Source organism: Antennarius striatus, chromosome 16, assembly GCF_040054535.1.
Source record: "Antennarius striatus isolate MH-2024 chromosome 16, ASM4005453v1, whole genome shotgun sequence".
Classification (NCBI taxonomy): domain Eukaryota; kingdom Metazoa; phylum Chordata; class Actinopteri; order Lophiiformes; family Antennariidae; genus Antennarius; species Antennarius striatus.
Genome location: NC_090791.1, coordinates 15,649,778 through 15,673,372, shown reverse-complemented (window position 1 = coordinate 15,673,372; position 23,595 = coordinate 15,649,778). Strand labels below are relative to the sequence as shown.

The window sequence follows — 23,595 nt, the reverse complement described above, 5'->3', positions numbered from 1 at the left end:
CTGTTTATGTAGTTCTCAAATAGATTGTTTAGTGACTTATCCTACTCTCCCGTTATTTGACGACCGTATTCTGATTTTGCTTGTTTTCCCGGATTCTGCCTGTTTGCCTGCTCCCTGCTTGATGTGTCTGCCTGCTAGTTTGACTACCCAGTTTTGGACTTTGGTATTATAACTTTGCAGGGGTTTTTGGGGTGTCTCTGCCTGTTCAGAACTGGATGTTTATCCAACTTGGAGACTGATTGGATGAAAAGTGGCCGGTGGTTGATCAACACAGGTGACAGCAATGAGTTGACTGCATGAAGGGTTGTGAAGAAGAATCTCGAAAAGACAGGAGATAAAACACTGGTGAGGATAGAATAAACGCATGAACTCCAGCAGCGACAGGGGTCATGACAAAGGCAGTGACTTACGCTGAAGATATGAATTTGTATTTTTAATAATAGATATCAGAGCCATGAAACACAAACGTGTTGTCGGTCTGTGTTTTGACGCATCTCACCAACAGTGAAAAACTTGTCACTTTACCGAAATATGGGGGCTCAGCTGAAAATATGTAAGTTGTTTATGTGCCCTATATTTTCACGGAAACTTCAGGACCCAACAGTCCTTTGGTGCCGTCTGCACAGCTGACAGTCAGACTCAGGTTCAGTAGCAAGTAGGTTGCCCCACTTTTGACTTCTACTTTTTAGACTGCTGCAGGAAATATTGGAAAACTTAATCCCCCCAGCTGAGTTTATGGTAATGTGGTTTTTAAAAAAAATCGTTTTTTAAAATGCTGTTTATTAATAATCAGCTCCTGAAAAATTATGATTTTGATTATTTTTACACACATGGGATCTTTTTAAAAAAAGCATCAGTTATAATTTATGAAAAGTTGTCTCCAAGCTTACAGTATTTACTCTTCATTAAATGCAGCTCTTAATAAAGGGACATTTACACAACAACAGTTTTACCCAAAAGACTTCTGATGAGTTTTGTCTATTGGGTGTGAAAAGTAATTGGAAACAGGCTAAGAGTGACATCTTATTAAAGTTGTATCCTCAAACCACAAATTGTCTGAAAATGTGTAATTCTAATTTGTGGAACCACTACAGTGATCTTCTACTTCTGTGGTGTTGATTTTGAAAGGACACACCGCCAGCTACAGCCTTGGCGTGATTCCCACGTTTTCAGTCATTTTTGTGAGTCCTTGTGTTCAGGAATTGTTTTTAGAAGTCAGTGTCATCTGAACATCAAATGCTTTAAAAACAGACAAAAACCTGTGGCCTAGTAGTTAGCTTTTGTTAGCTTTATTTGGCTATAGTACTTGTGGGAAACACCTTGACTGTGGCTAAAGTACAGACGCGTGTGAAACATTTCAATATAGGTAACAGTTAGCTTAGCATGACATAGGCAATCCAGGAATGATGACATCAAAGTTGGTCAAGTGGCTTCTGACATCACCTCCTATCCTATATATGTGTGTGTGTGTGGGGGGGGGGGGTGGCAGGAGAGGAAGGGCAGGATGTGGAAGGACAACCATCAGTTTTTCTGCTTGACCACTCTTCTGTTGTCTGTTTTGTCTGTTATTATTATTATTGTTGTTGTTGTTGTTGTTGTCATAGTTACTGTTATTATTATTACTATTGTTATTACTATTGTCTTGTGATTTTTCCATATGAATCATTCTGAATTCCTGAGTTTTGTTTTTGTGGAGATGTCTCTTACTCTGAGCTCAGACTGCAGTAGTTTAAGGCCAGTGTATTCAAGGAGGATTGGGAGGAGAAACCTGCTTTGGGACTTGTGTCAGCACGGATGTTCAGACTGGATTTTGTAGTACTGTGATGCGTTTAGATCCAACCATAAAGCTCATGAGCTGCTTGTGGAACCATTGAAAATGCACCGATAACACCAGTGGTGTTTAGGAATGGAAATGTAGACGATTACATCACTACTTTATGATTGAGAGCAGCCAATCTGTTTAAACCAGTCTCTAATGATTTTGCTACACCACTTCCACAACATCAGCCTCCACATTTAGAGATTTTCCTGCATGTATGGCATATTTTTGGGGGCGAGCGAGGGTGTATGTTGTTTATTTGTATGGATGTTTGTTTGCTTGTTCGTCCTTGATCTGCATTAAGAATAAAATATAGGAGTTTGTTGTCACTATCATTGTTGTGAAATACACATGCAAAACCTGCTACAGATCCAGGATTATTCTGTATTTGCAAACCCCAGCGAAGAGATCTCTATGTATCTCTGTGGAGCAGGCAAGCCTTGGAGTAGAACGGCCAAACAGACATTTGTGGAATCGTTTGGCCTTACCACGGAAATGACCCTTTGTTTTAAATTAATCAGTGTTTCAGCAGAAATTGAAGTTTTTCTGTCTCACAAGACGGTTGGTAGTGCGTATCACTCAGTATTGCTGCCTCTGCCAAGTCTTTTATGTTTACTGGGCTGTCCATTTGTTTTTTACTTGTGTAGGATTGCACAACAACAACTTTAAAAAAAATTTGTGTGTTTGTTTGTGGAGAGGTGGGATTTAAGATGACAACCACACACTTTCTCTGCAGCTTGCATCTACTGTCCATTGCAATCTGTGCTTAGAGGTAAAGCGTGAGACACAGTGAGGACAACCAGTGTGAATTACAGCCCAGTTACATCATTGTAGGAAAATACTGAGGCATTTTATTTGGACCACATCATTATTGTTATTTTTATTTTTTTTACAGATGACCTTTGTCAATAAAATGCTACAATTTTAATCCTGAATATATCTGAAGGCTCTCATGTGCACTGCAGCTGCACAAAGGACCGAACCGAAGATGTGCTGCATTTGAAATGAAAAAAAAAGTAAGCTATAATGTGATCCTACACTCTGAAATAAACATGTGCATTGATTCTTCTGGCTGTCCTGCTGACCATGTCTTCAAATTGAGTTGGTTCCACTGCTTTTAATAACAGGAAAAATTAATGCAGAGGAGAATAAGAAATAAATTTAATATGTATTTGAAGTTTTTAGAATCTTGACTTTGAGTCTGGGGGAATTAACCAGTTTGAAATGGGTGTGATTTGCTGGAAGGACCAATTAACAAAATGACCAGGACAGATCAATGTGAATGACTGCATGCATTTTTCTTTAGTTTTTCTTTAGTTAGATAGTTTCAATTAGACAAAAAAACCCTCATACTCATACTCTAGAAAATAGTCGACTGAAATATCTTGGATTGGTCAATTCAGTTCAATTCTAGCACAATATGATGTTCTGAGTGTAAGGGCAGAAGTGCATGAGATGACATTATGTTTTAAAGCCCTGAGTATGGTCTGCAGGCCTCTTGGGCTCACCACACCATAGGCTGGGTTTAAAAAGAATCAAAGAATCTTTTTATCATCTTTTTTCAAACCATTTCTACTTTATCTTGATAGAATATGTCATGGGGTCTCAAGAAAGAAGTAAAAGAACCTTTCCGATTGTAGCATGGTGTGTCTGGCTTACTGAAACCCTGTCTTTAATACGTGACCCTCTGTGTTTTTACCGTTTTGTATCAACCAGATTCTATAAATGTAGACATCCATGTTAAATGTGACTTTAATGCTGCAGCAGCACCTGAGATCAGTCATTGGAGAAAGCAGCAATTGATAGATAATATGTGTGTGTGCGTGCGTGCGTGTGTGTGTTTGTATGTGTGTGTGCTCTTCATCACCCACAGTCTTCATCATGAGTTATGTAATATTGACTGAGTTGCTGCTCTTCCATCCAGTCTGTTGGTATTCTCTGTTTACTGTCTGCTGTGGTAAACATTCACGAATTAGGAAGTCCAGAACAAGGAGCTGATATTACAGCTCAGCTTTTTGAGGGTTCGGAGCTGTGAACCAATAATATTCTCATGTGAGTATTGTATATCCATGTCTGAGTATGTCTGAACATGTGGTCATCTGGTGTTCACTGTCTGCTGTCCCTCTGAGCGTACAGTGATTGAATCTCCTCTTAAACATAGGATCATATCAGCATCCAGAAAGAAATGACATCCTGTAATCCAGTAATATATATAATATACTGTGTATAATAAGGACTGTATAAGGCATCCCTCTAGCTTTGATAAATCTGTGCTCCTAATGTCCTACTCTTGTGCAAATCCCACATAAGCCATGCTCTTCCTTAAAACATATGGAATTCAATGCTTTACAGGGGAACATGTGTGAAATACTAAAGGAAAGAGGGTCAGATGGGTTCTAGCATCTTAAGCTCTGAGCTTAGTAGGAATCCAATGCAGATATCAGGCCCCACATTTTATTTTATTATCTTCCAGGAGAGCCGTTAATTCTGTATATTTCAAAGCAACGCTAATTCCGCCTCATATTTGTGAAGACATAAAAAGAAAGAGGACAATGAAATGGATTTAGGTGCTGGTTTTTGAGCTACTTTTTTAGTAATTCATGTAAAGAAGTTGACCGATCGGCTACTAGCAGATCTTTCCTATGTGAAACATCCTATGTGTGCAGTTTATGTGACCAAATTAAACACGTAATCCAGGTTAAACTTTAGGCATTTGTGGTAATTTTTTAAAAATTCAAACCTCTTCTGTCAAATCTTTAAACATTTACAGTCCCTCTGAGGAGGATACTGGCTTTCAAAAGTCCAAAGGCATGACTTTGACAGGAAAACAAGTGTATGAGGAGGGACAGGGCCTCACCATACATCATTTTTCACACAACCAATTGATCAGTAACTGTAACTGCTATATATTTAGATAATTTATATCAAGTGTATCCGTCTTAACATTATATCACTGAAAGTTACTTCATCAGCTGTAAATCTTGCCTGCTAGCGCTGACCTCTGACGCTGATCGGTTTCATTTATTAACATATCAAAAAGCTTAAGAGCTGGGAGGTGAATCGAAAATCCAAAACACGTAAACAGATCTGTGGAGTAAGTCCAGTGGAACAAAGTGTCGAGAAAGGCAAAGAAAAAAAGCTTAAATGGGTTTTAAAATGAACTGCCAAAGTGTAAGATACACTAATTACACAACACAGGGAAGACGAGACAATCAATAATCGTAAGGAGGGAACACAGCGGCACTGAGAATGAAACAAAGACTAATTGAACTGAAAACCGTGGTCCTAAATGATGATTCCCTTCATTACTGCCAAATAAGATACGTCTCTTTAGGAAGCTTCCTGAGGAGTGAGCAGATTACACACCTGTTATAGTGTTTAGTTTCACTCTGTCGTACAAGAGATGCATTGTTTTACATCCTGTGAATAATTCCAGTGAATAGTCTCAGTTGCAAAACACCAGAGAGAAGATTTCCTCTCTTAAAAAAATAGTTTTACTGTTCCTTAAATTGCTTTTAAATTCAATGACATTTAAATATTTCTTTATGTTTACTTGATGTTTTAGGTTAAGAAAAATAACAACAAAAATATCACAATAGTCTAATGGGTCAGGATTTAGCTGAGTCTAACATGTCGGGTTGCGTGCTGTGTTCTCTCCAAACCGCAACAACTCCATCATGATGAAACACACTGGAGTTTTATCTCTAAATAGATCTAAGAAAGTTTTGTTCTTAGCGTTAACATTGGCCCTTGCTTATTCAGTCATTAATATTTTAGCATATTCCTCCAGGCGTGTTTTAGGATTTATAGAAAACAAACTTTATTTTAGGCTCCACAAAAGTTCTAATGTCTTTTTAAAATCACCATTACTTGTTTTTCTCATTAATAAACCCTCAAACTGTGATTATCCAGATATTTTAAGTAATGTGCAGGTGATTCTCAGGATTCTCTGCAGGTCCATTTGTGGCATTTCATCCCTGGAGGCACCAGTCTTCACCTCACACTGGTGTTGGGTTCAGGGACACGACTGCCTACTCAACGTTTATAATCTGTTGTATTACATGGTTATGACATCATAACATACCCTTATATAAGAAAGCCGTGATTTTGTTTTTCTTTTGGCCCCAAGTGAAGGGAACTTTCCACGTTCTTCTGTCTAGATGGAGTGACATGCATTTATTTATGAAGCTCTAGTAGAAGAGGAGTTTGTTGTGACGCGGTTTACAGAGCCACAAAGGACGCAAGCACAGATAAAAGTAAGAGGAGGATGAACAGGAGCAGCCCAAATTTTTAAAAGACACTGCTGCAGGCTGTATGTATGTGTGTGTGTGTGTGTGTGTGTGTGTGTGTGTGTGTGTGTGTGTGTGTGTGTGTGTGTGTGTGTGTGTGTGTGTGTGTATGTGTGTGTGTGTGTGTGTGTGTGTGTGTGTTTGTGTGCGTATGTGTGTGTATGTATGCGCGCAGCAGTGGATTCTGCAGCACTAACACAGAATGGATGTCCGATAAGGGACTTCTATTATGGCTTCCAGTGAAGCAGGAGCTGATAATGAAATCATTTCTGGGGATAAATTGCTTCTATAAAAAAACAAAAAAGGTTAATGTGAGCGTTTGCCGGCTCTGTGACCTGTCTCTGTTTTCTCCGACGTTCAATTCTGAAAGTGGCAAAAACTCCTATTTTTACAAGTAACCAATCAACTTAATGGCTGCTGATTTCTGAGGGAGGTGGGTCACTCTGAGCGGATTTGACTTGACGAGCTGTGACAGTCACTGAAACGCCTCGCCCCATTCTGGGACACCTGCCACAAACTGCTCTATCATCCACCTACTGGGCCTTCCATCCTTTACTCACTGATGGAGGACAGACTAGGCAGCTGTCAGCGGAGAGGTCATTGAATGCATCACGATGAATAGATGGAGTTTTTACCATCTACCGTCCTCTTTATGTCACATAAACTAAAAATAATCTAAACTATAAATAAACACATTAGCTCCATAAACCTTTACTGTATTTTGTGGAATTTGAGGTTTTGAATATTCTACAAATGCCATTTTGTTGTTTCCAAACTTAGTATAAACATTAACCATCAAAGAAATCTATTATTATAATAATTTGAAGTTTTTCAGGGAAACATGATTTTAAGATGATTCTAAAGTAATATCCAGGTAACAAAAACACACTTCCTGTTCTGACATCAGTCAGACATGCAGAATTAATTATTAGGTATATTCTGATCACATGACATTTGCCTTGGATCCTCCCCCTATCTCCCCCTTCTCTTTCTGTCTCATCCCCACTGTTTGAACACAGTGAGATGTATTAATATTAAACTGTATGAAGAATCCTGAGGGCTTCCTGCCACTCTCTTTCTCTTCCTCCTTCCTGTCATCATTTCCCTGGTGCTCCTCTCAGCTCGTGGACCCTACGTTCCTTCCTTTGGTACTTGTGACTCCTCTGTCTCCCCCTCAGCAGTGGCTGTGGAGATGCTGATGCTGTTTCGTTGGTCACTCGGTCTATTAAAAACTGAAGTGTAATCTAAGATTTTTAATGGGTTAAATCACTGTGATCCGGTCTCCCACCCTTCTCCCCTCCTCAGATGAGTTTCACCTCCCACTAGTATCCAGAGTATGCGCTGAACAATGTTTCGGTCCTCCCCTGGCTCTCCTGGACTAATCCTGAACTAATCCTCATCTTCTTATAAAGCATATTTTTTGTAGTTGACATTTTTCTTGGTCAAGTCTTGAACCCAAATGTTAACGTCCACCATGGTGCCTTTATAAATCCCCTCAGTGATGCTGGGATTCAGCCCCAGTCCTCATACATATGAAGCATCTTCGCTCCTCCTCTCCTCTCTTCAGCTACGTCTCCTTTGTTATTTTGTAGTCTTCTTTAATTAAATGCCAAACTGCAGGCTGTGAAGTTGTTCTTCCTTTCCTTTTAGCTGGCTGACTTGAGCTAGAAGCATCACTGAGCATCTTGTACGAATGTATTATTTAGAACTGCCTTGTTTCCAGTTTTGCCTGCTGGCTACATAATAATTCCAGTAAAAACATCTCTTATACCAGTCAGCCCAGTTTAACTGAAACCTAAAACAATTAAAGCGATTATGGCTTTGACATTTTTAATCAATGGAGGTTATAGATTTGTATAGTTTGTGGGCGGAGCCGATGTCACGCCTCATATTTGGCTCCAGTCAACTTTTACATTCTCCACGTCTCTTCTGCAGAGTGTGTATTATTGATGTACAGTCTAACATACATCAGAACTGATACTGTGCAGTCGCACACTGTGACCAACATTTTGTTAGATTCTGCTGGCACCTCGCTGACAACAAGATTAATGTGAGCAGACACGATGCCGCAACCCTTCATTCTATTCCATACAAAATCTCATGTGAGAAGACACACCGGTTCATCTTTCCACCACGTTTAGCCTTTGAGATGTTTGTTCCTTTATTACACACAGACCTGTTCAAACACACACACACAGCTGAGTGACATGCAAGAGTTTTGACATGCAGCTGTGTGTCAAGCACGGGTCAGGATTGCACTCTGCAGGTCAAGGCTGCTGCATCTGTCACTTTACTCCTCGACTGGGTGCTGCAGAGAGAGATGATGAAGCGACAGAGCAAAAGAGAATGGCAGAGAGACAAAGGGAGGAACACTGAGGGTGGAGGCCTGCAGCTCCAGCTGATCATCAGCAAGTATGAATCAGAAACCAGCTTAAAAATATAAGCATAAGCATTTCAAAAAATGAATAAGTGCTCATTCATGAGGCATTTAAATATGTGTAAGCTGAGCAAGATCAGTGTGTGTGTGTGTGTGTGCATGTGAGTGTGTGTGAGTGTGTGCATGTGAGTAGGCACATGAGCGCTCACACTTCCAACCCTCTTCCGTCCGTTGCGGTGTCTGGACACGCAGCCCCCACGTGACGCTTTGGGTCAGCGATCAACCAGCTGATCCCAGTCGTCTGGTTCTAAGGGAGTCAGGATGTTTTCATGCATGTGTTGCTGCTCACATCCTTTATTCATTATTATTCATATACTGGTGTTCAAATACACAATTCACTCAAAGCAGGACGAACATTACAAAACATGTTGAGGAAATTTATGTCATTGATTTTGGAGTTTTTACTCCCCATGTGTGTTTGACTGGAGAAGAGATCTGATTCTAAACATCAGAGCATTGGGGTGTCTTTCTTTCCACAGACGGGGACTTATTGGAGGATGATTGAGATATCTGAATTGTTGCATTCATTAACCTATTGTTCCTGCCTGAGATCAGACATAAGATATTTTTAAGGAATTTTTGCTGGTTCATGATGCTCAAAACAAAAAAATTTCTTTACTTTTTGTAACTTACACCAATGACGTCCTGTATTTTCTCAGTTGGGGAGTTCAATGATATCAATTAGGTCAAGAAACAATCTGTTAGGCTTTGCCGATGATCCGAAGCCTAATCTGAATCCAGATTACATTGTAGGATGCTTTATTATTGTGAGGTATCTCAGACACCAGACATCCAAATCTGAATTAGTGACAAACGTAATTATTATACATATAGATTAATCATTTGCAGGTCAAATATGAAGGCATTGGTTATTGGTTAGATAATTATAATTACAATATATTATGATATCAATAATATTCGCTTTGGTATTAGTAATTCATTATGCAATTAGGTTTGCAGTATAAGTTTATTTCTGAGACACAATACATGTAATGTTGTTTTTAGTGATTTAGAATTTAAGAAGTTGATTCATTCACACCAGACACAGTGAGGTCATAGCCTGTCATGAGGATCAACGGTACACATTACCTCATTTACGGCTAACAACAGCGGTGGATGCCCTGCTGTTTGGTGAGCAACATCACATACAAAGTCCTGACGTGTTCAAGGCAAAACAGTCACAAACCGTGGTTAATATTAAACTGTTTTATTATGTGGGTTGGATTTAATAAGTCCTACGTGTCTGTGATGAAAACATACATCTACCATAGAGACATCTAACAGCACCCTGTGCAGCTGGGCTGGAGCAGCTGAGTCCACCATACAAATAGGTGGGAACCCCTGCTGTAAATTATCAGATATAAAAACTAGTAAGAAAACACGCTTTAATGAAATCATTTTTCCTGTCTAATATATAAACTGGCAGATAATAACCTGCAGATTTTAATGGCAGAGGTTTTTAATGAAGCCATATTTAAATCTGACTTTCCCTAAACTCCCAGTTCTTCCTGCCCCAGTTCTTCATGAATTTGGAATGAAAAACTTCTCTTTTTATCGTTTCACGTTGTGCAGCCCTGGATTACATGCATACAGTAATTACTGCTATCTGTTTCCTCCCTTGTTTTCTCCACCCTCCACAAGTCCCATCCTTCTGGGGTCTGGTGCACTCAGCCTGGAACCTGTGTGCCATCGGGAAGAGGCAATCGCCCATTGATATCGAGACCAGTCATATGATCTTTGACCCCTACCTGACCCCTTTGAAGCTCAACACAGGTGGACGCAAGGTAAGGAGAACCTGACATTTGTCTTTGGATGTAGGATACCTCTGTAAACATCCACCAGCGACTTTCAGGCTGGCGTTTGGAGGAAACACATCAAATGTTAAAATACAAGCGCTGGACTGTCCTCCAGTGACAGTGCTGGCCTTTAATTCATTACAGTGCCAAAGGACGGAAAAGATGAGTTTCTCTCCGACAAAAGCTTTGAGCTTGTTTAAAATTCCCAGCTGTGTTTGACTGCACCAGGCTCTGTGGGCATTACAATTTTAGCCCTTTACGCAGCAATCACATTTAATCTTTACAGGAAAAATCCTCTTAAACCACCAGTGAAAGAAGGCTTTTACTCTTGCTGTACACTGAATCGTAGATTAACTGTGGTACCTACAAGTGTATTTTAGTTATTGTCCAAAATTAAGGAAGTGATATCATACAAAGGCACTTTCAACTGAATAAATATCTTCGCATAAGATATATCCTTGATATAAAGTGTGATGTAAGACACAAGTGGGTTGTGTTAGGCCTCCAGTTAGTCATTGTTGTAATTTAGGTGAATTAAACCAGTTCGAGTATTATTTGTTCTTCTTCCATTTTAAACAGGATATTACTGTTTAAACAGCTGCCACTATCACTCAGTCCTGTTAACAAATTAACAAAGGTGAAGCTGGATGAAATTTTACATGAATACTGAGAAGAATAAGAATTATATTACCTGCAGCGATTCCTTATGAGAGGGAAAGTTGAGTATCCATTGTCTTTATCATGCAAGAGACAGCAGGTTGTTATCAGTGATTATTTAAATGCCCCAACACAGCAACAGGATCTAATATTCGTTAATGTAGTGTATTCACCCAAAAGGTCCCACGGCTAGTCCGGGTTCACGCAGTGAAATAATTTGGAGTAAATCAGCAGTTCACCTGGTAATTCCTGAGGCCATGCCAGAGGTGCAAAGACCTGTCCATATCAGCAGTGGATTGATGAAAATGTTCACTCCAACTCAGATTATATCTGAAATCTGTGCACCACTAGTGCACACACACTGCGTTCCTGCATTTGTAGGTGTAGGTGATGTCACCTTTCAATAGCTGTAAAAACTGCACCACAGAATTTAAAAGAGGCTTTTTTTTTTTTTGATGAATGGTTCAACCAGTTTGTGCTTCCTCTGTCCAGCGACGCACCAACAGGGTGTTGGGATACGTCTCATTTAATGGACACCGTTCCCAAACGCAAACTGATGGGTGTAAGGACCTCGGTTACCCACATAATACATGTCGCTTTTTTGACAAGAAAATTAAAGCTGATCTAACACCTTTTCATGTTAAGTGTTTTTTCCTGCCCCTGATCTGCACAGGAATGTCTGAGCTTTGACACATCATGGATTTATAATATGATATTATTATAGCTGCCTCTGCAAAAGAGCATTTACAACCTGTTCCTGTGAATCTGGAGAGTAGAAAAAGAACAGAAAGAAATCAGGGTAGCGAGGTAGCGATTGAAAACCTGTCTGGGATTCTGCACACAGCAGTTACCTTCAAGTTATGACTGCTGCAATAAATCCTAGACTATTTCATATAGTTTTAATTTAAAAGTTTTAAATTAATATGTTTCTTTTTTTTCTTCTACTAATACATAGGATAAGATGTTATACTCACTTGTGCCGTCATGATAATTGTCAGCCACGATATCATAATGACCTGCCTAATATTTTTTACCACCAAATCGGCTCTGATCGGTTGAGTCAAGGACTGTAATAGAACTCTGAAGGTGTTCTGTGGTTTCTGGTACCAAGACATTAGCAGCAGGTTCTTCCTTCAAGTTAGACATGGCTCCTCCACGGATCAGACTCAGTTGTCCAGGACATCCGACTGATTCTGGACAGTCTGGAGGCCAAGTCAACACCTTGAACTCAATGATGTGGTCTTTAAAACATTCATAAAAGAGGTTGCTGCCTCCTAAGGAATTCTATTTCTATGAGGCAGTGCATTTTGTCTGCAAAACTGTTCAGTTTGGTGGAATCAGTGGACCAAGTAACATCCACATGGATAGTAGGAAACACATATTCTCACCAGAACTTTGCCCAGTTGCCCACGTCAGCTTGCCATCCCTTTGCAAACGCACAAGTGATCCTTGTTGCTCATGATTCTGTTGCCCGCTCACTGTTTGACCTTCCTTAGAACAATTTTTTTAGGGCCCAACCAATCTTCCCTCTAATTTTTCATGTGTCTGGACAAAACACACAAGCATCCTGAGCGCATTGCGGACCACTGTGAGAAACGCCAGATGTGGCCTCGCACCAGTATCACACTTGTTCAAAACCTTGGATCATAGCAAGTTACATGTCTTATTAAAAGAATCAAACTACAGCAGCAATTTTCATTGGTTTACTTTTAAAATAAGTGATTTTGCCCACTTGAAATGAAAAAGACAAAAATATTTTTCTTCATGAGATGTTTAGTATGTAATATGTGAGGGTCCTGCTTTAACCATGGGATGAGAGCTGCTTTGGGTTTTGTGAGGTCCAATTGTGACCTGGCTTAGGGTCCTGTTCTGGAAGAAATTATACATTACACCTTTCAGACATCACATATCGTTCACATTAAGACATTCACATTCCGCGCAATGACTTGTCCTGTTGCTTGTGATGGAGTGTTAATGCCTGTGACTCTGTCTGTAAAACAAACAAAACGCAAGGAAATACTGAGGGAAAAGATGGATAATGTCACAAAACAACTACAAACTGGCATCAAACAATATGACAAACAAATAAACAGGTGTCAAAGGTAGGAGGATGCAAACAATCACGTTGAGACCAAGCAGAGGAAACATAAAGGGAAGAAGGTGCAGAACACAAAGAATGAAAAACATGAAACACACAAACACAAGAGGAAAGGAATAGTATGGAAATGTAAGCTCAGAACATGAGATGAGAACACAAGGATGAACAAGGAAAAATGAATGAGAAAGGCAATGGCAGGAAATGCAAAGAAAAAAAAAGCAATTTTAAAAAAGTAATTTTATTTACTAATAATAGGTTAATATTCCGTATTCACTATATCATCAGTGACTAGTTGGCTAGCATGGCAGATTTGGGTAAGTTTTAGTCTTTGAAAAAAACAAAGACAGAAAATAATTCTTTCATTGATTTTTTTGTAAGGATGATATTTTTATTGATATTAATATTGATATTAAAAATGATGACATTAATTAATAACTTTTTTTATTTTATTTGTAGCTGTAAAATCTCATAAGAGCTATTGTCATTATAAAGAGGTGAAGAGGTTAAACTGATTTGTAGTCTTTATATTTCAGACAATAATCATAAAAGCATGTTGGAAAACAAATTTGACAACATTCCCTGAAAAGAATCTGTCAGTATTGACGCGTCTGTAACGCTTTTCAGTGTCACCTGCTAAATTGTTACAGGTGCTGATGTCCATTACAACAAATTATACATCATGAGAATGAGCATGGCTTCAAAATGAAAAGGCACATTTTATCACAATAACGTCCATTCCTTTGATTGAGAATAAAACATGAGTCATAAATCATTATTTCAGAGCATCATGTCTTTTATCAAAATTTGATCACAGCAGCTTGCTTTCATCTTAGCAAGGAACAAGATGCTGATTCATTGTTATACTTCAATATTCCCTTAAGAGATTTCCAAAATCCAGATGCTCTGTTCTCTAAAGTTGGTTTAAGGTGTTTGTTAGTTTTAGATGAGAAGGGTTTCCCAGTAGTCCAGAAACATTTGACTGAATGCTGACGGCCATCTGGAATCTCCTCTCACACAGAACACTTGAGGGTTCAATTGAATTTGTAGAAGAACACATTTCATCTATGGATATTGAAAGCTGATAGAATGTAGGAATAAACTATTAGATGTGTGCAGCATATAAATAAAAATATTGTTTGCTGCATAATTATACCACACAACCAGTAATTGTATGCACTAATGAATAATTCATGCTCTTGATTAACTTATCCCATTCGCACCATTAGTCTTGATTTGTGTGATTTGTCACACTGCAGCTATGGATGCCTTTCATTTAACACAGGTATTAAATAATACTCTAGCATTATTATTAAATAATAATGCCTTTTGCTGTGAAACACAATACTGCACTTTTTGTGACGTCCCTTAAATGTACTTTACAGTGAAAGGGACTGTTTACCATCAACAGATGACATTCAACTCATGAAGAACTTTTCATTAATGCTCCTGTCATCATCCTCCTTAAGTCCTCTGCAAGAGTAAACATAATGCGATATTAAATCCACAGCGTGAAATAGTAATTCATGCATGCAAATGATTAAACCAAGAGCACGCAAAACTAATTAAATATAGTTTACCATCTCTTTCCTATTTTAACCAACACACATCTCATTTTATTAACTCACAAAGAGATGGATGAGTCAATTTGTGTCTACAGGAATAACACTCACAAAATAATAAATAATAATAATTAAAAATAAGGACAATTATCATACAATAGCAGCAATATTATTTTTTCCGTATGTTCAGATGCAGGTTGTCAGACTCCAGATACATTTGCATTTAGTAACTTTTAAAAGGACATTAGTTGTGCATGAGTGTTCATCAGCTCTGTCTGTCATTAGATTTGACTAGATTTCACCGATACACATTTTGTCACTGTCGTCACCAATCTTTTCACAAATGGGCTTCAGCAATTTAGTCCAATTAAAAAGAAAACTTTTACCTGCTAATAAACATAAAAAGTCTCCTAATGCTTAACCACTCAGCCTCATTCATTAAACATTTCCTGATGAATAATTAATCACATATTTTAAACTGTCCTGCCAGCATCCCCATGACTTTATCTGTTTTTTTTATCTGCCAATTCTATTCTCAGGTTTACTCTTTAAAGTTGAGGGTCCATGTAAAGCCAATGTTACATGTAGCATCAGCCGTCACCTCCTGATGGTGGATGGTGGGTGGAGATACATGGAGTGATGATTACTCAGCTGGTAGGACAGCTTTAATGGAAGCATCAGTTTCATCTCTTAAATGGAGAATGTTTCCTCCTACACCATAAAATCAAGCATTTGAGGCTCTAGTAGAATAAATTAAAAGATTTTGTTGGATGTATTATATTACATCCACCAAATAGTTTATTGTCTACAAGGTGTCACCAAAAGCAGATCCAGTTCACTTAAATGAAATATTCTGGGTTGGCTTCTGATCCAAGAAGAAGTTTTAGGTGGGTCCAGATTTGATGTGGATTTCTAATCACTTCCTCTCTTTCTTCAACATCAAGAAATATAAGTTTCTTTTACAAGTTGATGATCTCATTATTAATTATTAATGGGTACTCTCAATACCTGTCATAATATTCAGCGCCATTGAAGAAGATACATGAAGAACAGGGGTGCTCAAAGTTTTCTTCCTTTAGGGGTTATAATGCAAACCAAACAAAACTGTTCTCATGTAACAACACACACTGTGCAATCCTGCAATAATTTTTAGTTTTTTAATTTAAATTTTTGTACCATTAAAAAACACATTTTGGAAGGAGTTGTAATCAAGCAATCATGTTGATAGATGTTTATTTCTGAACATAACAGTGTCTCCTTCCGGCTGTTTGTGACACTGAAAGTGGAATGCTCTCTGTGCCATCTACTATAATTTTCATTTCTAAAATCACTTATTCCCTGTAAACTCTGAATTATGATACTTAAATCAGACTCACAGAACATGCACCACCATGAGCTCTATCAGGTTCTTCTTTCTGTCAGATGTTTCTTCGCTAGTGATTACAGTCCCACAGGACACATGCAGTAGCGGGAACATTAGCCCCAGTCAAGAGGTCTTCAGAGGATCCTGCCCCTGTGATTCCCCCTGATACTTCCTCATGATGATGAGGGTTAAGAGGTTCTGTGTCAGGGGGATTCTGTCAACCCATAATCACGGGCCGTGGCAACAGTGCAGGTTAGATGAGGATGGTAGGAGATGAGATGAGTGGCAGCAGAAACTCTGTGCTAATCCAACCCACCGGGGAATGTAGGTCGCCTGGGCTCGTGAAACATCTGAATTACTGAAACTCTGAGCCAGAGCACATTTAAAATGCAGGTGCATGGAGCTTTTGTTTTCACGTGTGGAACTGCATACTTCGTGGCTGTCAAGGATGGTCTCAATTGTCACAAAAATAGAGCTGTTTTTGCGTTTGTATGCGTGACAAATACTATGACAAAATACACAACTGAACTTAAAATAATGATGAAAAGTAAAAATAATGGAGGAAAAAAATCTAGGTCACTGAAATATGGAAGCATAAATTGTTGATTGGTTCACTGCTTCAATTAGAAATCCATGTCCAAACAGAAAAGGTTTGTGTAGGTACTGAACAAATGTCTAACTAAGAGGAAAGTGTGGTTTTTTCGTACTGGATTTCTTTGTGAATTAGATCTATCTGCTATGACAACTTAGTGGATGTTGAATAAGTAACCCTAACCCTAACCCTAACCCGTGGTGTAAATAAGTACAACAGGGCCCCGCAATATCTGTTCTGCAGGTTTTGTTTCATCCTACTGAAAAATAAACTAAATGTTTTCAAGCTTTTATTATTCATGAATTCATCTAAGTTGTCTCAGGTACATTAAAATATTAAGATCTGCAAGACCTGAATTTTTATTCGGATCACCAAGCCTTTATCTGGATCTGCTCCAAAATACTGTTTTTTTAGTTTAGTTTTTTTTTTACCAGCTAATTCCCGAGTCTTCAGCCAAATATTATTGAAATCAGTTTAGTAGTTTTTGTGTGATTCTGCTAAGAGCAGTCAAATTAACACAAATACTAAGCCTTCACACAGACTCAGCTCTGCTGGGCATTACAATTCTTTCTGCTCCTCGGTTTATTGTTTGGTTTCCTTCTGTAAATTCATTTTATATTACCTGCTCAGCAGTCAGTGACATGATAGACTTTTATTCCTACATCTGTTCATTTTAACAGAGATTACACGGATTCGTTTCAAAACACCAGGTACTTTCTGTCTTGTTCTTCCTGCTGTTAACTGAGAGAGGAGAACCCAGGAGTAGACGTGAGACACCACAATGATCAAAATAAAGAGATACAGACTGAGATGAAAGACAGAGAGCAGTTCATAAAGCAAACAATGTTTTGTCAGGATGAGTAAAGTACAGGCAGTGAGAATCAGCTCAGCACAAAGAAAGAAAGTAAACCAGAGAAAACAATCCAAAAACTACAGGAAGAGAAGAGGGCACTGGTGGTCCGAAAAACAAACTAACCCAAAGCCAGGAGGAAAAGGAAACTTTAAAACCAGGACAAATGAAGAAGACAAACCAGAAAAACCTTAGAAACAAACTGACATAAGACGCAAGGAAACATGGAATGCACAAGAAGAAAGATGGCATGTGTGATCTAAGCATCAACGAGGAACAGAAGACGGAAACAGACTGACATTCACAGCAGTAACAAGACAATCAGACGATCGCTGTGGAGGGGAGTGGAGAGAAGAAGAGAAAGACGAAGACAGGAGAAAACACAAAGAGCAACAAGCATGAAACAGACATTAAAGGAAAGCGAATGAGAAAAAAACAGAACGCTGAACAGGGACAGAAACAATGAAAGGAAAAAGAGATCAGAGGAAAGGCAATGACAGGAAACACAAAGAACAAGAATGAAGAAAATAAACCTTTCAAAATAAAACAGGAAACAAAATAACATGACAGTAAAGGAAAAATGAAAGAATGACTGCTGTTACTAATTTAGTATCTGTTGTACACATTTCACAACTCAACAGAATTGTATCAGATTTATTTCATGACTGTATATTATAATTATGAAGTAGTGTTGACTAGATATTACCTGTTAATTACTTTATTAATTACATGTAATAAAATTCTCTTATTTATCCTGTTTTCCAAACAGCACCATATTTTTGCAATTATTACTATTATCATGTTTGTTATCAAAAGATTTATTTAGAGTCAAAGACATGATTACATCATTTACTTGAAAGTCGGACATTTAAAAGTATGTGAGTGTTATCAACAGCACTTTAGCACCTTTCATCAACCACACATCTTCTTTCTCCAACACTAAAATGTAACATTTAAACTGTTAAACTGTCATAAGATCACCATTAGAGTGAAAAGAAATAATAGTATATATATCATAGAAATAGAAAATGCAAATACTTGCCTAAATTTAATGGAACTAAAATTCACCTTTCCTTTAAGTGTACTCACTTACTCTCCACCAGTGTCCACTGGATCATTAGCCTAACATTTTTGCTATTCCATCTTAATAAATCTGATCCTGTCAGCAAATGAGTTCTTACAGCGATGTAAGGTATTCATCTCTGTTCTGGGATCGGATACAGAAGCATTAAAAGACTGTTGTTACTTTATGCTGTAAAACTTTTAGCACCTCTATGTTCCGCTGGGGATCCTGTCTAGAATGGCTTCAGACAGTCTTCACAGACGGGCTCCAGGGGTCCAAATCCAGCCATGTATCAAATCCACAATCCATGTTGTTTACCTCACCAGGCATCACTATGGGACTATTCCTGAAGGGTTTTAGCACACAAGTGGTGTATAGCATGCTGTGGGCGACCTTATTTACCAGATGCGAGTTTTCAAGTCTTTTAAGGCCGCCAAGCCGGCGATATTATAAGAAAATCATGATGGACGGATTTTCTGAGAACTGCTCTGATAAAGTCTTTCTGAGTGATGTGAGTTGGCTTTAAAACCGATGGTCTTTTTGTCTTTCATATATTAGTCCAAAATAATGTTTTCAGTCAATATTTAACTCTCGGTGCGATGATCAGATATATTGTTCCATGGGTCAGGTATCTGATCACATCCACAAGTACTGATGAAGGTTCTGATTGTTTGACTCCACGAATAATAGCTACAGTTCAATATTTGCACACATTAACATTTAAAATTATTGTGATAATTTTCAATGATCCTACATTACAAATATTGTGTGTGATGTAAAAACGGTTGTTTATTACGTCATATAATGTGTAGTTATTAGTCTATTGATGTGTTTGATGACCTCACAGCCCACCAGGAAGCGCTTTGTGGCTCTCCTACAGTCGCCATGATCGAGTCAAAATATTTTTCGGCCTCTCTTCCCTCTGGTGGCTGTATCGCATGCAAAAATCAAAGATGCATGTAAGTGAGTGGGCGTCAACGGTTACACTGGTGGAAACGGACATATATCATACCTGTAGCCTTGAGTAAGGATATCTGACATGACATCACTCAAGACTTCCTAAAATATGTGTTTTTCTTGCAAAAAACAAAGGTATGAATACTATAAAATATCAAACTCCTGACAAATAGACCACCCTGACAGACTTAAACAGCTTTGACTTCACGTAGCTCTGACATTCACTGATCTGCACCAACATGCTACTAGGTGTTTTTGTGAGATTATATACAGCTTATACACAGGATCAGTTGACTTAGAATGAGATTTATCTGCAGACAACCACTGAAGTACATGTTTTTTTCCAAAGAAGATTAATATCAGCAGACACACCCTGGGGTTTTGTGTCATTTACTATTTAAATTTGCTGTCTCGTATTTCAGAGAATTGTAAGAAAACAAGAAAAAAATTCCTTCTTCCCTCAAGACGACTCAGATTGTCCCATTTTTCACGTTAAAAGCTCCCATTGTTTAAGGGTGTGATGGGGGGGGGACTCTTCATTGGGTTGAGAGCTCCTGCTGTGAGCTGGAGATGAAGCTGCTGTCCTGCACATGTTGCCTTGTGTGCAAAAACCATAATGCGGCTGATGTGAGGAAGGCTGCGAGCTCTGCCTCTGCCACACATCAGATGTATGCATCTTTTCTCCACTCCAATTTATAGGACCTCTTTGCAGTTTTTAGTCTCATAGATCACAAATTTTCTTGGTTTTATAAGCTCCAAATTGCCGATCCCTTTAACATATAAATGCATGCATCTATACTGTTTAAAAAAAGGATGGACGGTTGAGTTTCTTCAAAAAAAATATTAATCAGGTTTCCTCACAGAGAGCAACACAACTGTAGTAAGAGTTAAATCTGGACTCTTCATGATTAATGCTCTTGTGCATCTGCTGAGCGAGAGCACATAGCATAGCCATCTGTCCTGGTGTGTGTATGTGTGTGTGTGTGTGTGTGTGTGTGTCTATAAATGTGTGTGTTTTTTTTGGAATGTGCTGAGAAGAGACAGATATAGAGGGTAGAACGAAGGTGTACGGTGAGTTTGTGTTTGTTTGTGAAAACAATATCAGAGATCAGGGGCAAATGTGAGCTTGAATTGGTGCCACTGTGGATTGCTTTCAGGCGTAGCAGTTGGTCACAAAGTCAAGAACAAAATTGGACACCTTTGACTTTGTGTGTGCCTCTAGTTTAGTGTGTACGTGTTTGTTACCCGGGCCAGCGTCGTGCATGCTCCAGCTTGTTGTCGGTGAGTTTCCTCAGAAGCTGCTGCTCAGCAGACGCCAGCAGAAGAACTCGTACGTCTCTGCGTGAACACATTTCTACTCTATAGAGGGCTGCTGCATGTGTTGCTCTGAACAACGGATGAATTAATAGTTTCAGGGTGGAGGAATCGAAGCCAAGCTACCAGCATTCATCATTCACGTTATCTTTAAGTTCCTGCTGAGCAACATTTGCATGTGAAAGCTGGAATTTTGTTTCCGTGGACAGACCAGATTGCTGCTATCTAAGAAAAGAATAAGGTTCACTTTTGTCCTCATCTTCTTCACTATCGTATGACAGTGTTAGATTAGTGCCAAATTCCTGAGGGTGTGAGGGAACATTAGTCATTTTGTACTGCTGCCTATGAAAATGATGATATTGCTGGGAAAAAAAAAAAAGTTCATGTAGCAAAATCCGTTGTCAGTGTCTGTATTTCATGATTACACCATCTTCCTATAATACTGTTGTAATGAAATGAATAAATTAGCTTTGGTGTTGTCATGAAGCCAGATGGCTACCCTACGCTAAATAACTGAACATCTGAAATAATGAAATGCAACATTGTGATATAGTGGTATATAATTTTGAGTTTCACAGATTTCCATGTGACTTGAATGCTGACATTAATCTCTGATATTGTAAAAAACAAATTATTATTAAAAAAGTTATTTATTTTAAGTATTTATTCATTTGTTTCTTGTATATTATTAACATAATCGTCACAAGTCATATAACGGTAATTATTTGATTTTCCGTCAACTGAACAAACATCATGTGGCCTGGATGCGTTTCTCTCTCACCTAAATTTGGGACAGAAGTATGTATAAAGCAATTAGCGAGCACTGAAAAGAAGAAACCTTGGCTATGAGAAATAATATTTGCATTGTATTAACATTTCATTAAAGTTTTAAGGTTGTTGTTAGGTGACCTCGACTCAACTTACTTTCATTTACTTTGGAGGATGAGGCAACAGAGCAGAGGTGAAGGTGGTATTCATCAAATTGTCTTGATGCCGAAATGGTTGCTTTAAACATGTTAACGTTCCCCCAGCCCCGTATCCCCTGCTGTGTCACATGACAGAAACACTGAGAGCAGATTATGTGGTTTGAAGGGTGATAGTGCATTAATATCCAATCACCCTGCAGTCTAAAAGGGCGTCAACTTCATTTACATCCCAGACAGTGACAGAGCGGCCTTCATATTCTCAGACACAGACGCTACAGAGATGTGTGACAAGATCTGTAAACATGACAGAGGACTGTCACCATAACAACGGCAAAGGCTCTGCGGCATGCTAAAATCTTACTAACAGATTACACTGTCCGTGTTTGTAGAGGAGAGTTCATTCATCATATCCCGTTTTTACACACACATATACACACACACACACACACACACACACACAAACACACACACACACACACACTTTTCATTACCTGACCCAGAGATGTTTTGGATTTCTCTGTCAGACTGAATTTAATTTTGGTGATACTCTAATTAATAACATCCGCAGAGTTTTGGAGAGGCTGAGTTTGTTCATTAAGACCAAGAGATAAATTACAGTCCTCTGTGCCTGTTTGTAATCAATGATTGTGTATTTGCTTCACATTTTAATCTTATTTGAGCTTTGCATTGTGATAACACCCGGCGATCCTTCCTGACCTCCCACCACCGAAGAACAATTTTATGTCCGAATGAAATACGGAGTTAAATGAAACTATGTGAATGCTGGTTAGTGTTCCTTTTAATTTTCTGACTGCTGATTGAACTACACTTGTCTTAAAAAAATCTATCCTTTTTTTGATTTACCTTCACAAATTTTCTTTCTTTCTTAATTTATTTTTTCCAGACATGTTATTACAAAAGGCTTCACTCTTTCATCACATTTGCAACATCAGTAACAACATCTGTGGGGGAAAAAAAAAAGGGCTGATGGGTAGAAGCCATTTGCCTTGTAAAATTCCCATCCCCAGAATGAACAAACACCTTTCTCATCACAATATGTTGTGATACATTAAATTTAATGTTCATTTTATCGTGGCACATTATTATTTCAAACCATCCATTCAGACGTATCTGTTTGTTCATCTCGTTGAGAGGTTTTATCACTCAATAAATCATTCAATCGACCAGTCAACCAACATTAATTTATAAAGCACCGAATCACATCAGCAGACATTTCAAAGCATTTTGACAGAGAAAACCCAACAGAACCCCCCAGAGCAAGCATACAGTAAGTGACAGCAGCGGAGAAAACTCCCTCATTGAGGGAGAAACTGTGGGTAGGACCCAGACTCTGGAAGGCGGTCATCCAACTTCCAGAAAAGAAATATAATAGAGATAGGGACGGGGCAAGGAAAAAAGAGAAAGAGAGAGTGGCAGGTAGGTGAGGCTCCTATCATCCTGGGGTAATCTGTAAAGACAATAAATCCATGTGTGTGTGTGTGTGTGTGTGTGTGTGTGTGTGTGTGTGTGTGTGTCATGGGTCTGTACACATATACATATGCATGCAATTAACACTTGAGTGGACAAATAAATACCCTGCGGGGATCATTAAGGTTTCATTTCATTTCATTGCGGCTGTATGTTTCTGGTGGTGGGAGGAAGCTGGAGAACCCAGAGAGAGCCCACACAGACACGGGGAGAACATACAAACTCCACACAGAAAGAACTCGAACCTGGAACCTTGTTGGTGTGAGGCGGCAGCTCTAAGCTCTGTGCCAACGTGGTGTCTCACAACAAAACCTATTAAATAGCCATTGTTGCCAATGTTCAAGTATGCAGTCAAAGCACAGCCTCACTCATGAGGAGGGTCGGGTA

The 23,595-nt window shown here is 38.7% G+C and overlaps 1 protein-coding gene across 1 annotated transcript in view; it reads left to right on the top strand.

Moving 5' to 3' along the window:
- LOC137610005 (carbonic anhydrase-related protein 10-like) overlaps window positions 1–23,595 on the top strand; it is an 80,893-nt gene that overhangs the window by 28,676 nt on the left and 28,622 nt on the right. Inside the window, exon 3 of the mRNA XM_068337396.1 lies at window positions 10,187–10,329. Coding sequence (XP_068193497.1) covers window positions 10,187–10,329 — 143 coding nt within the window. The remainder of the gene's footprint in view (window positions 1–10,186; window positions 10,330–23,595) is intronic.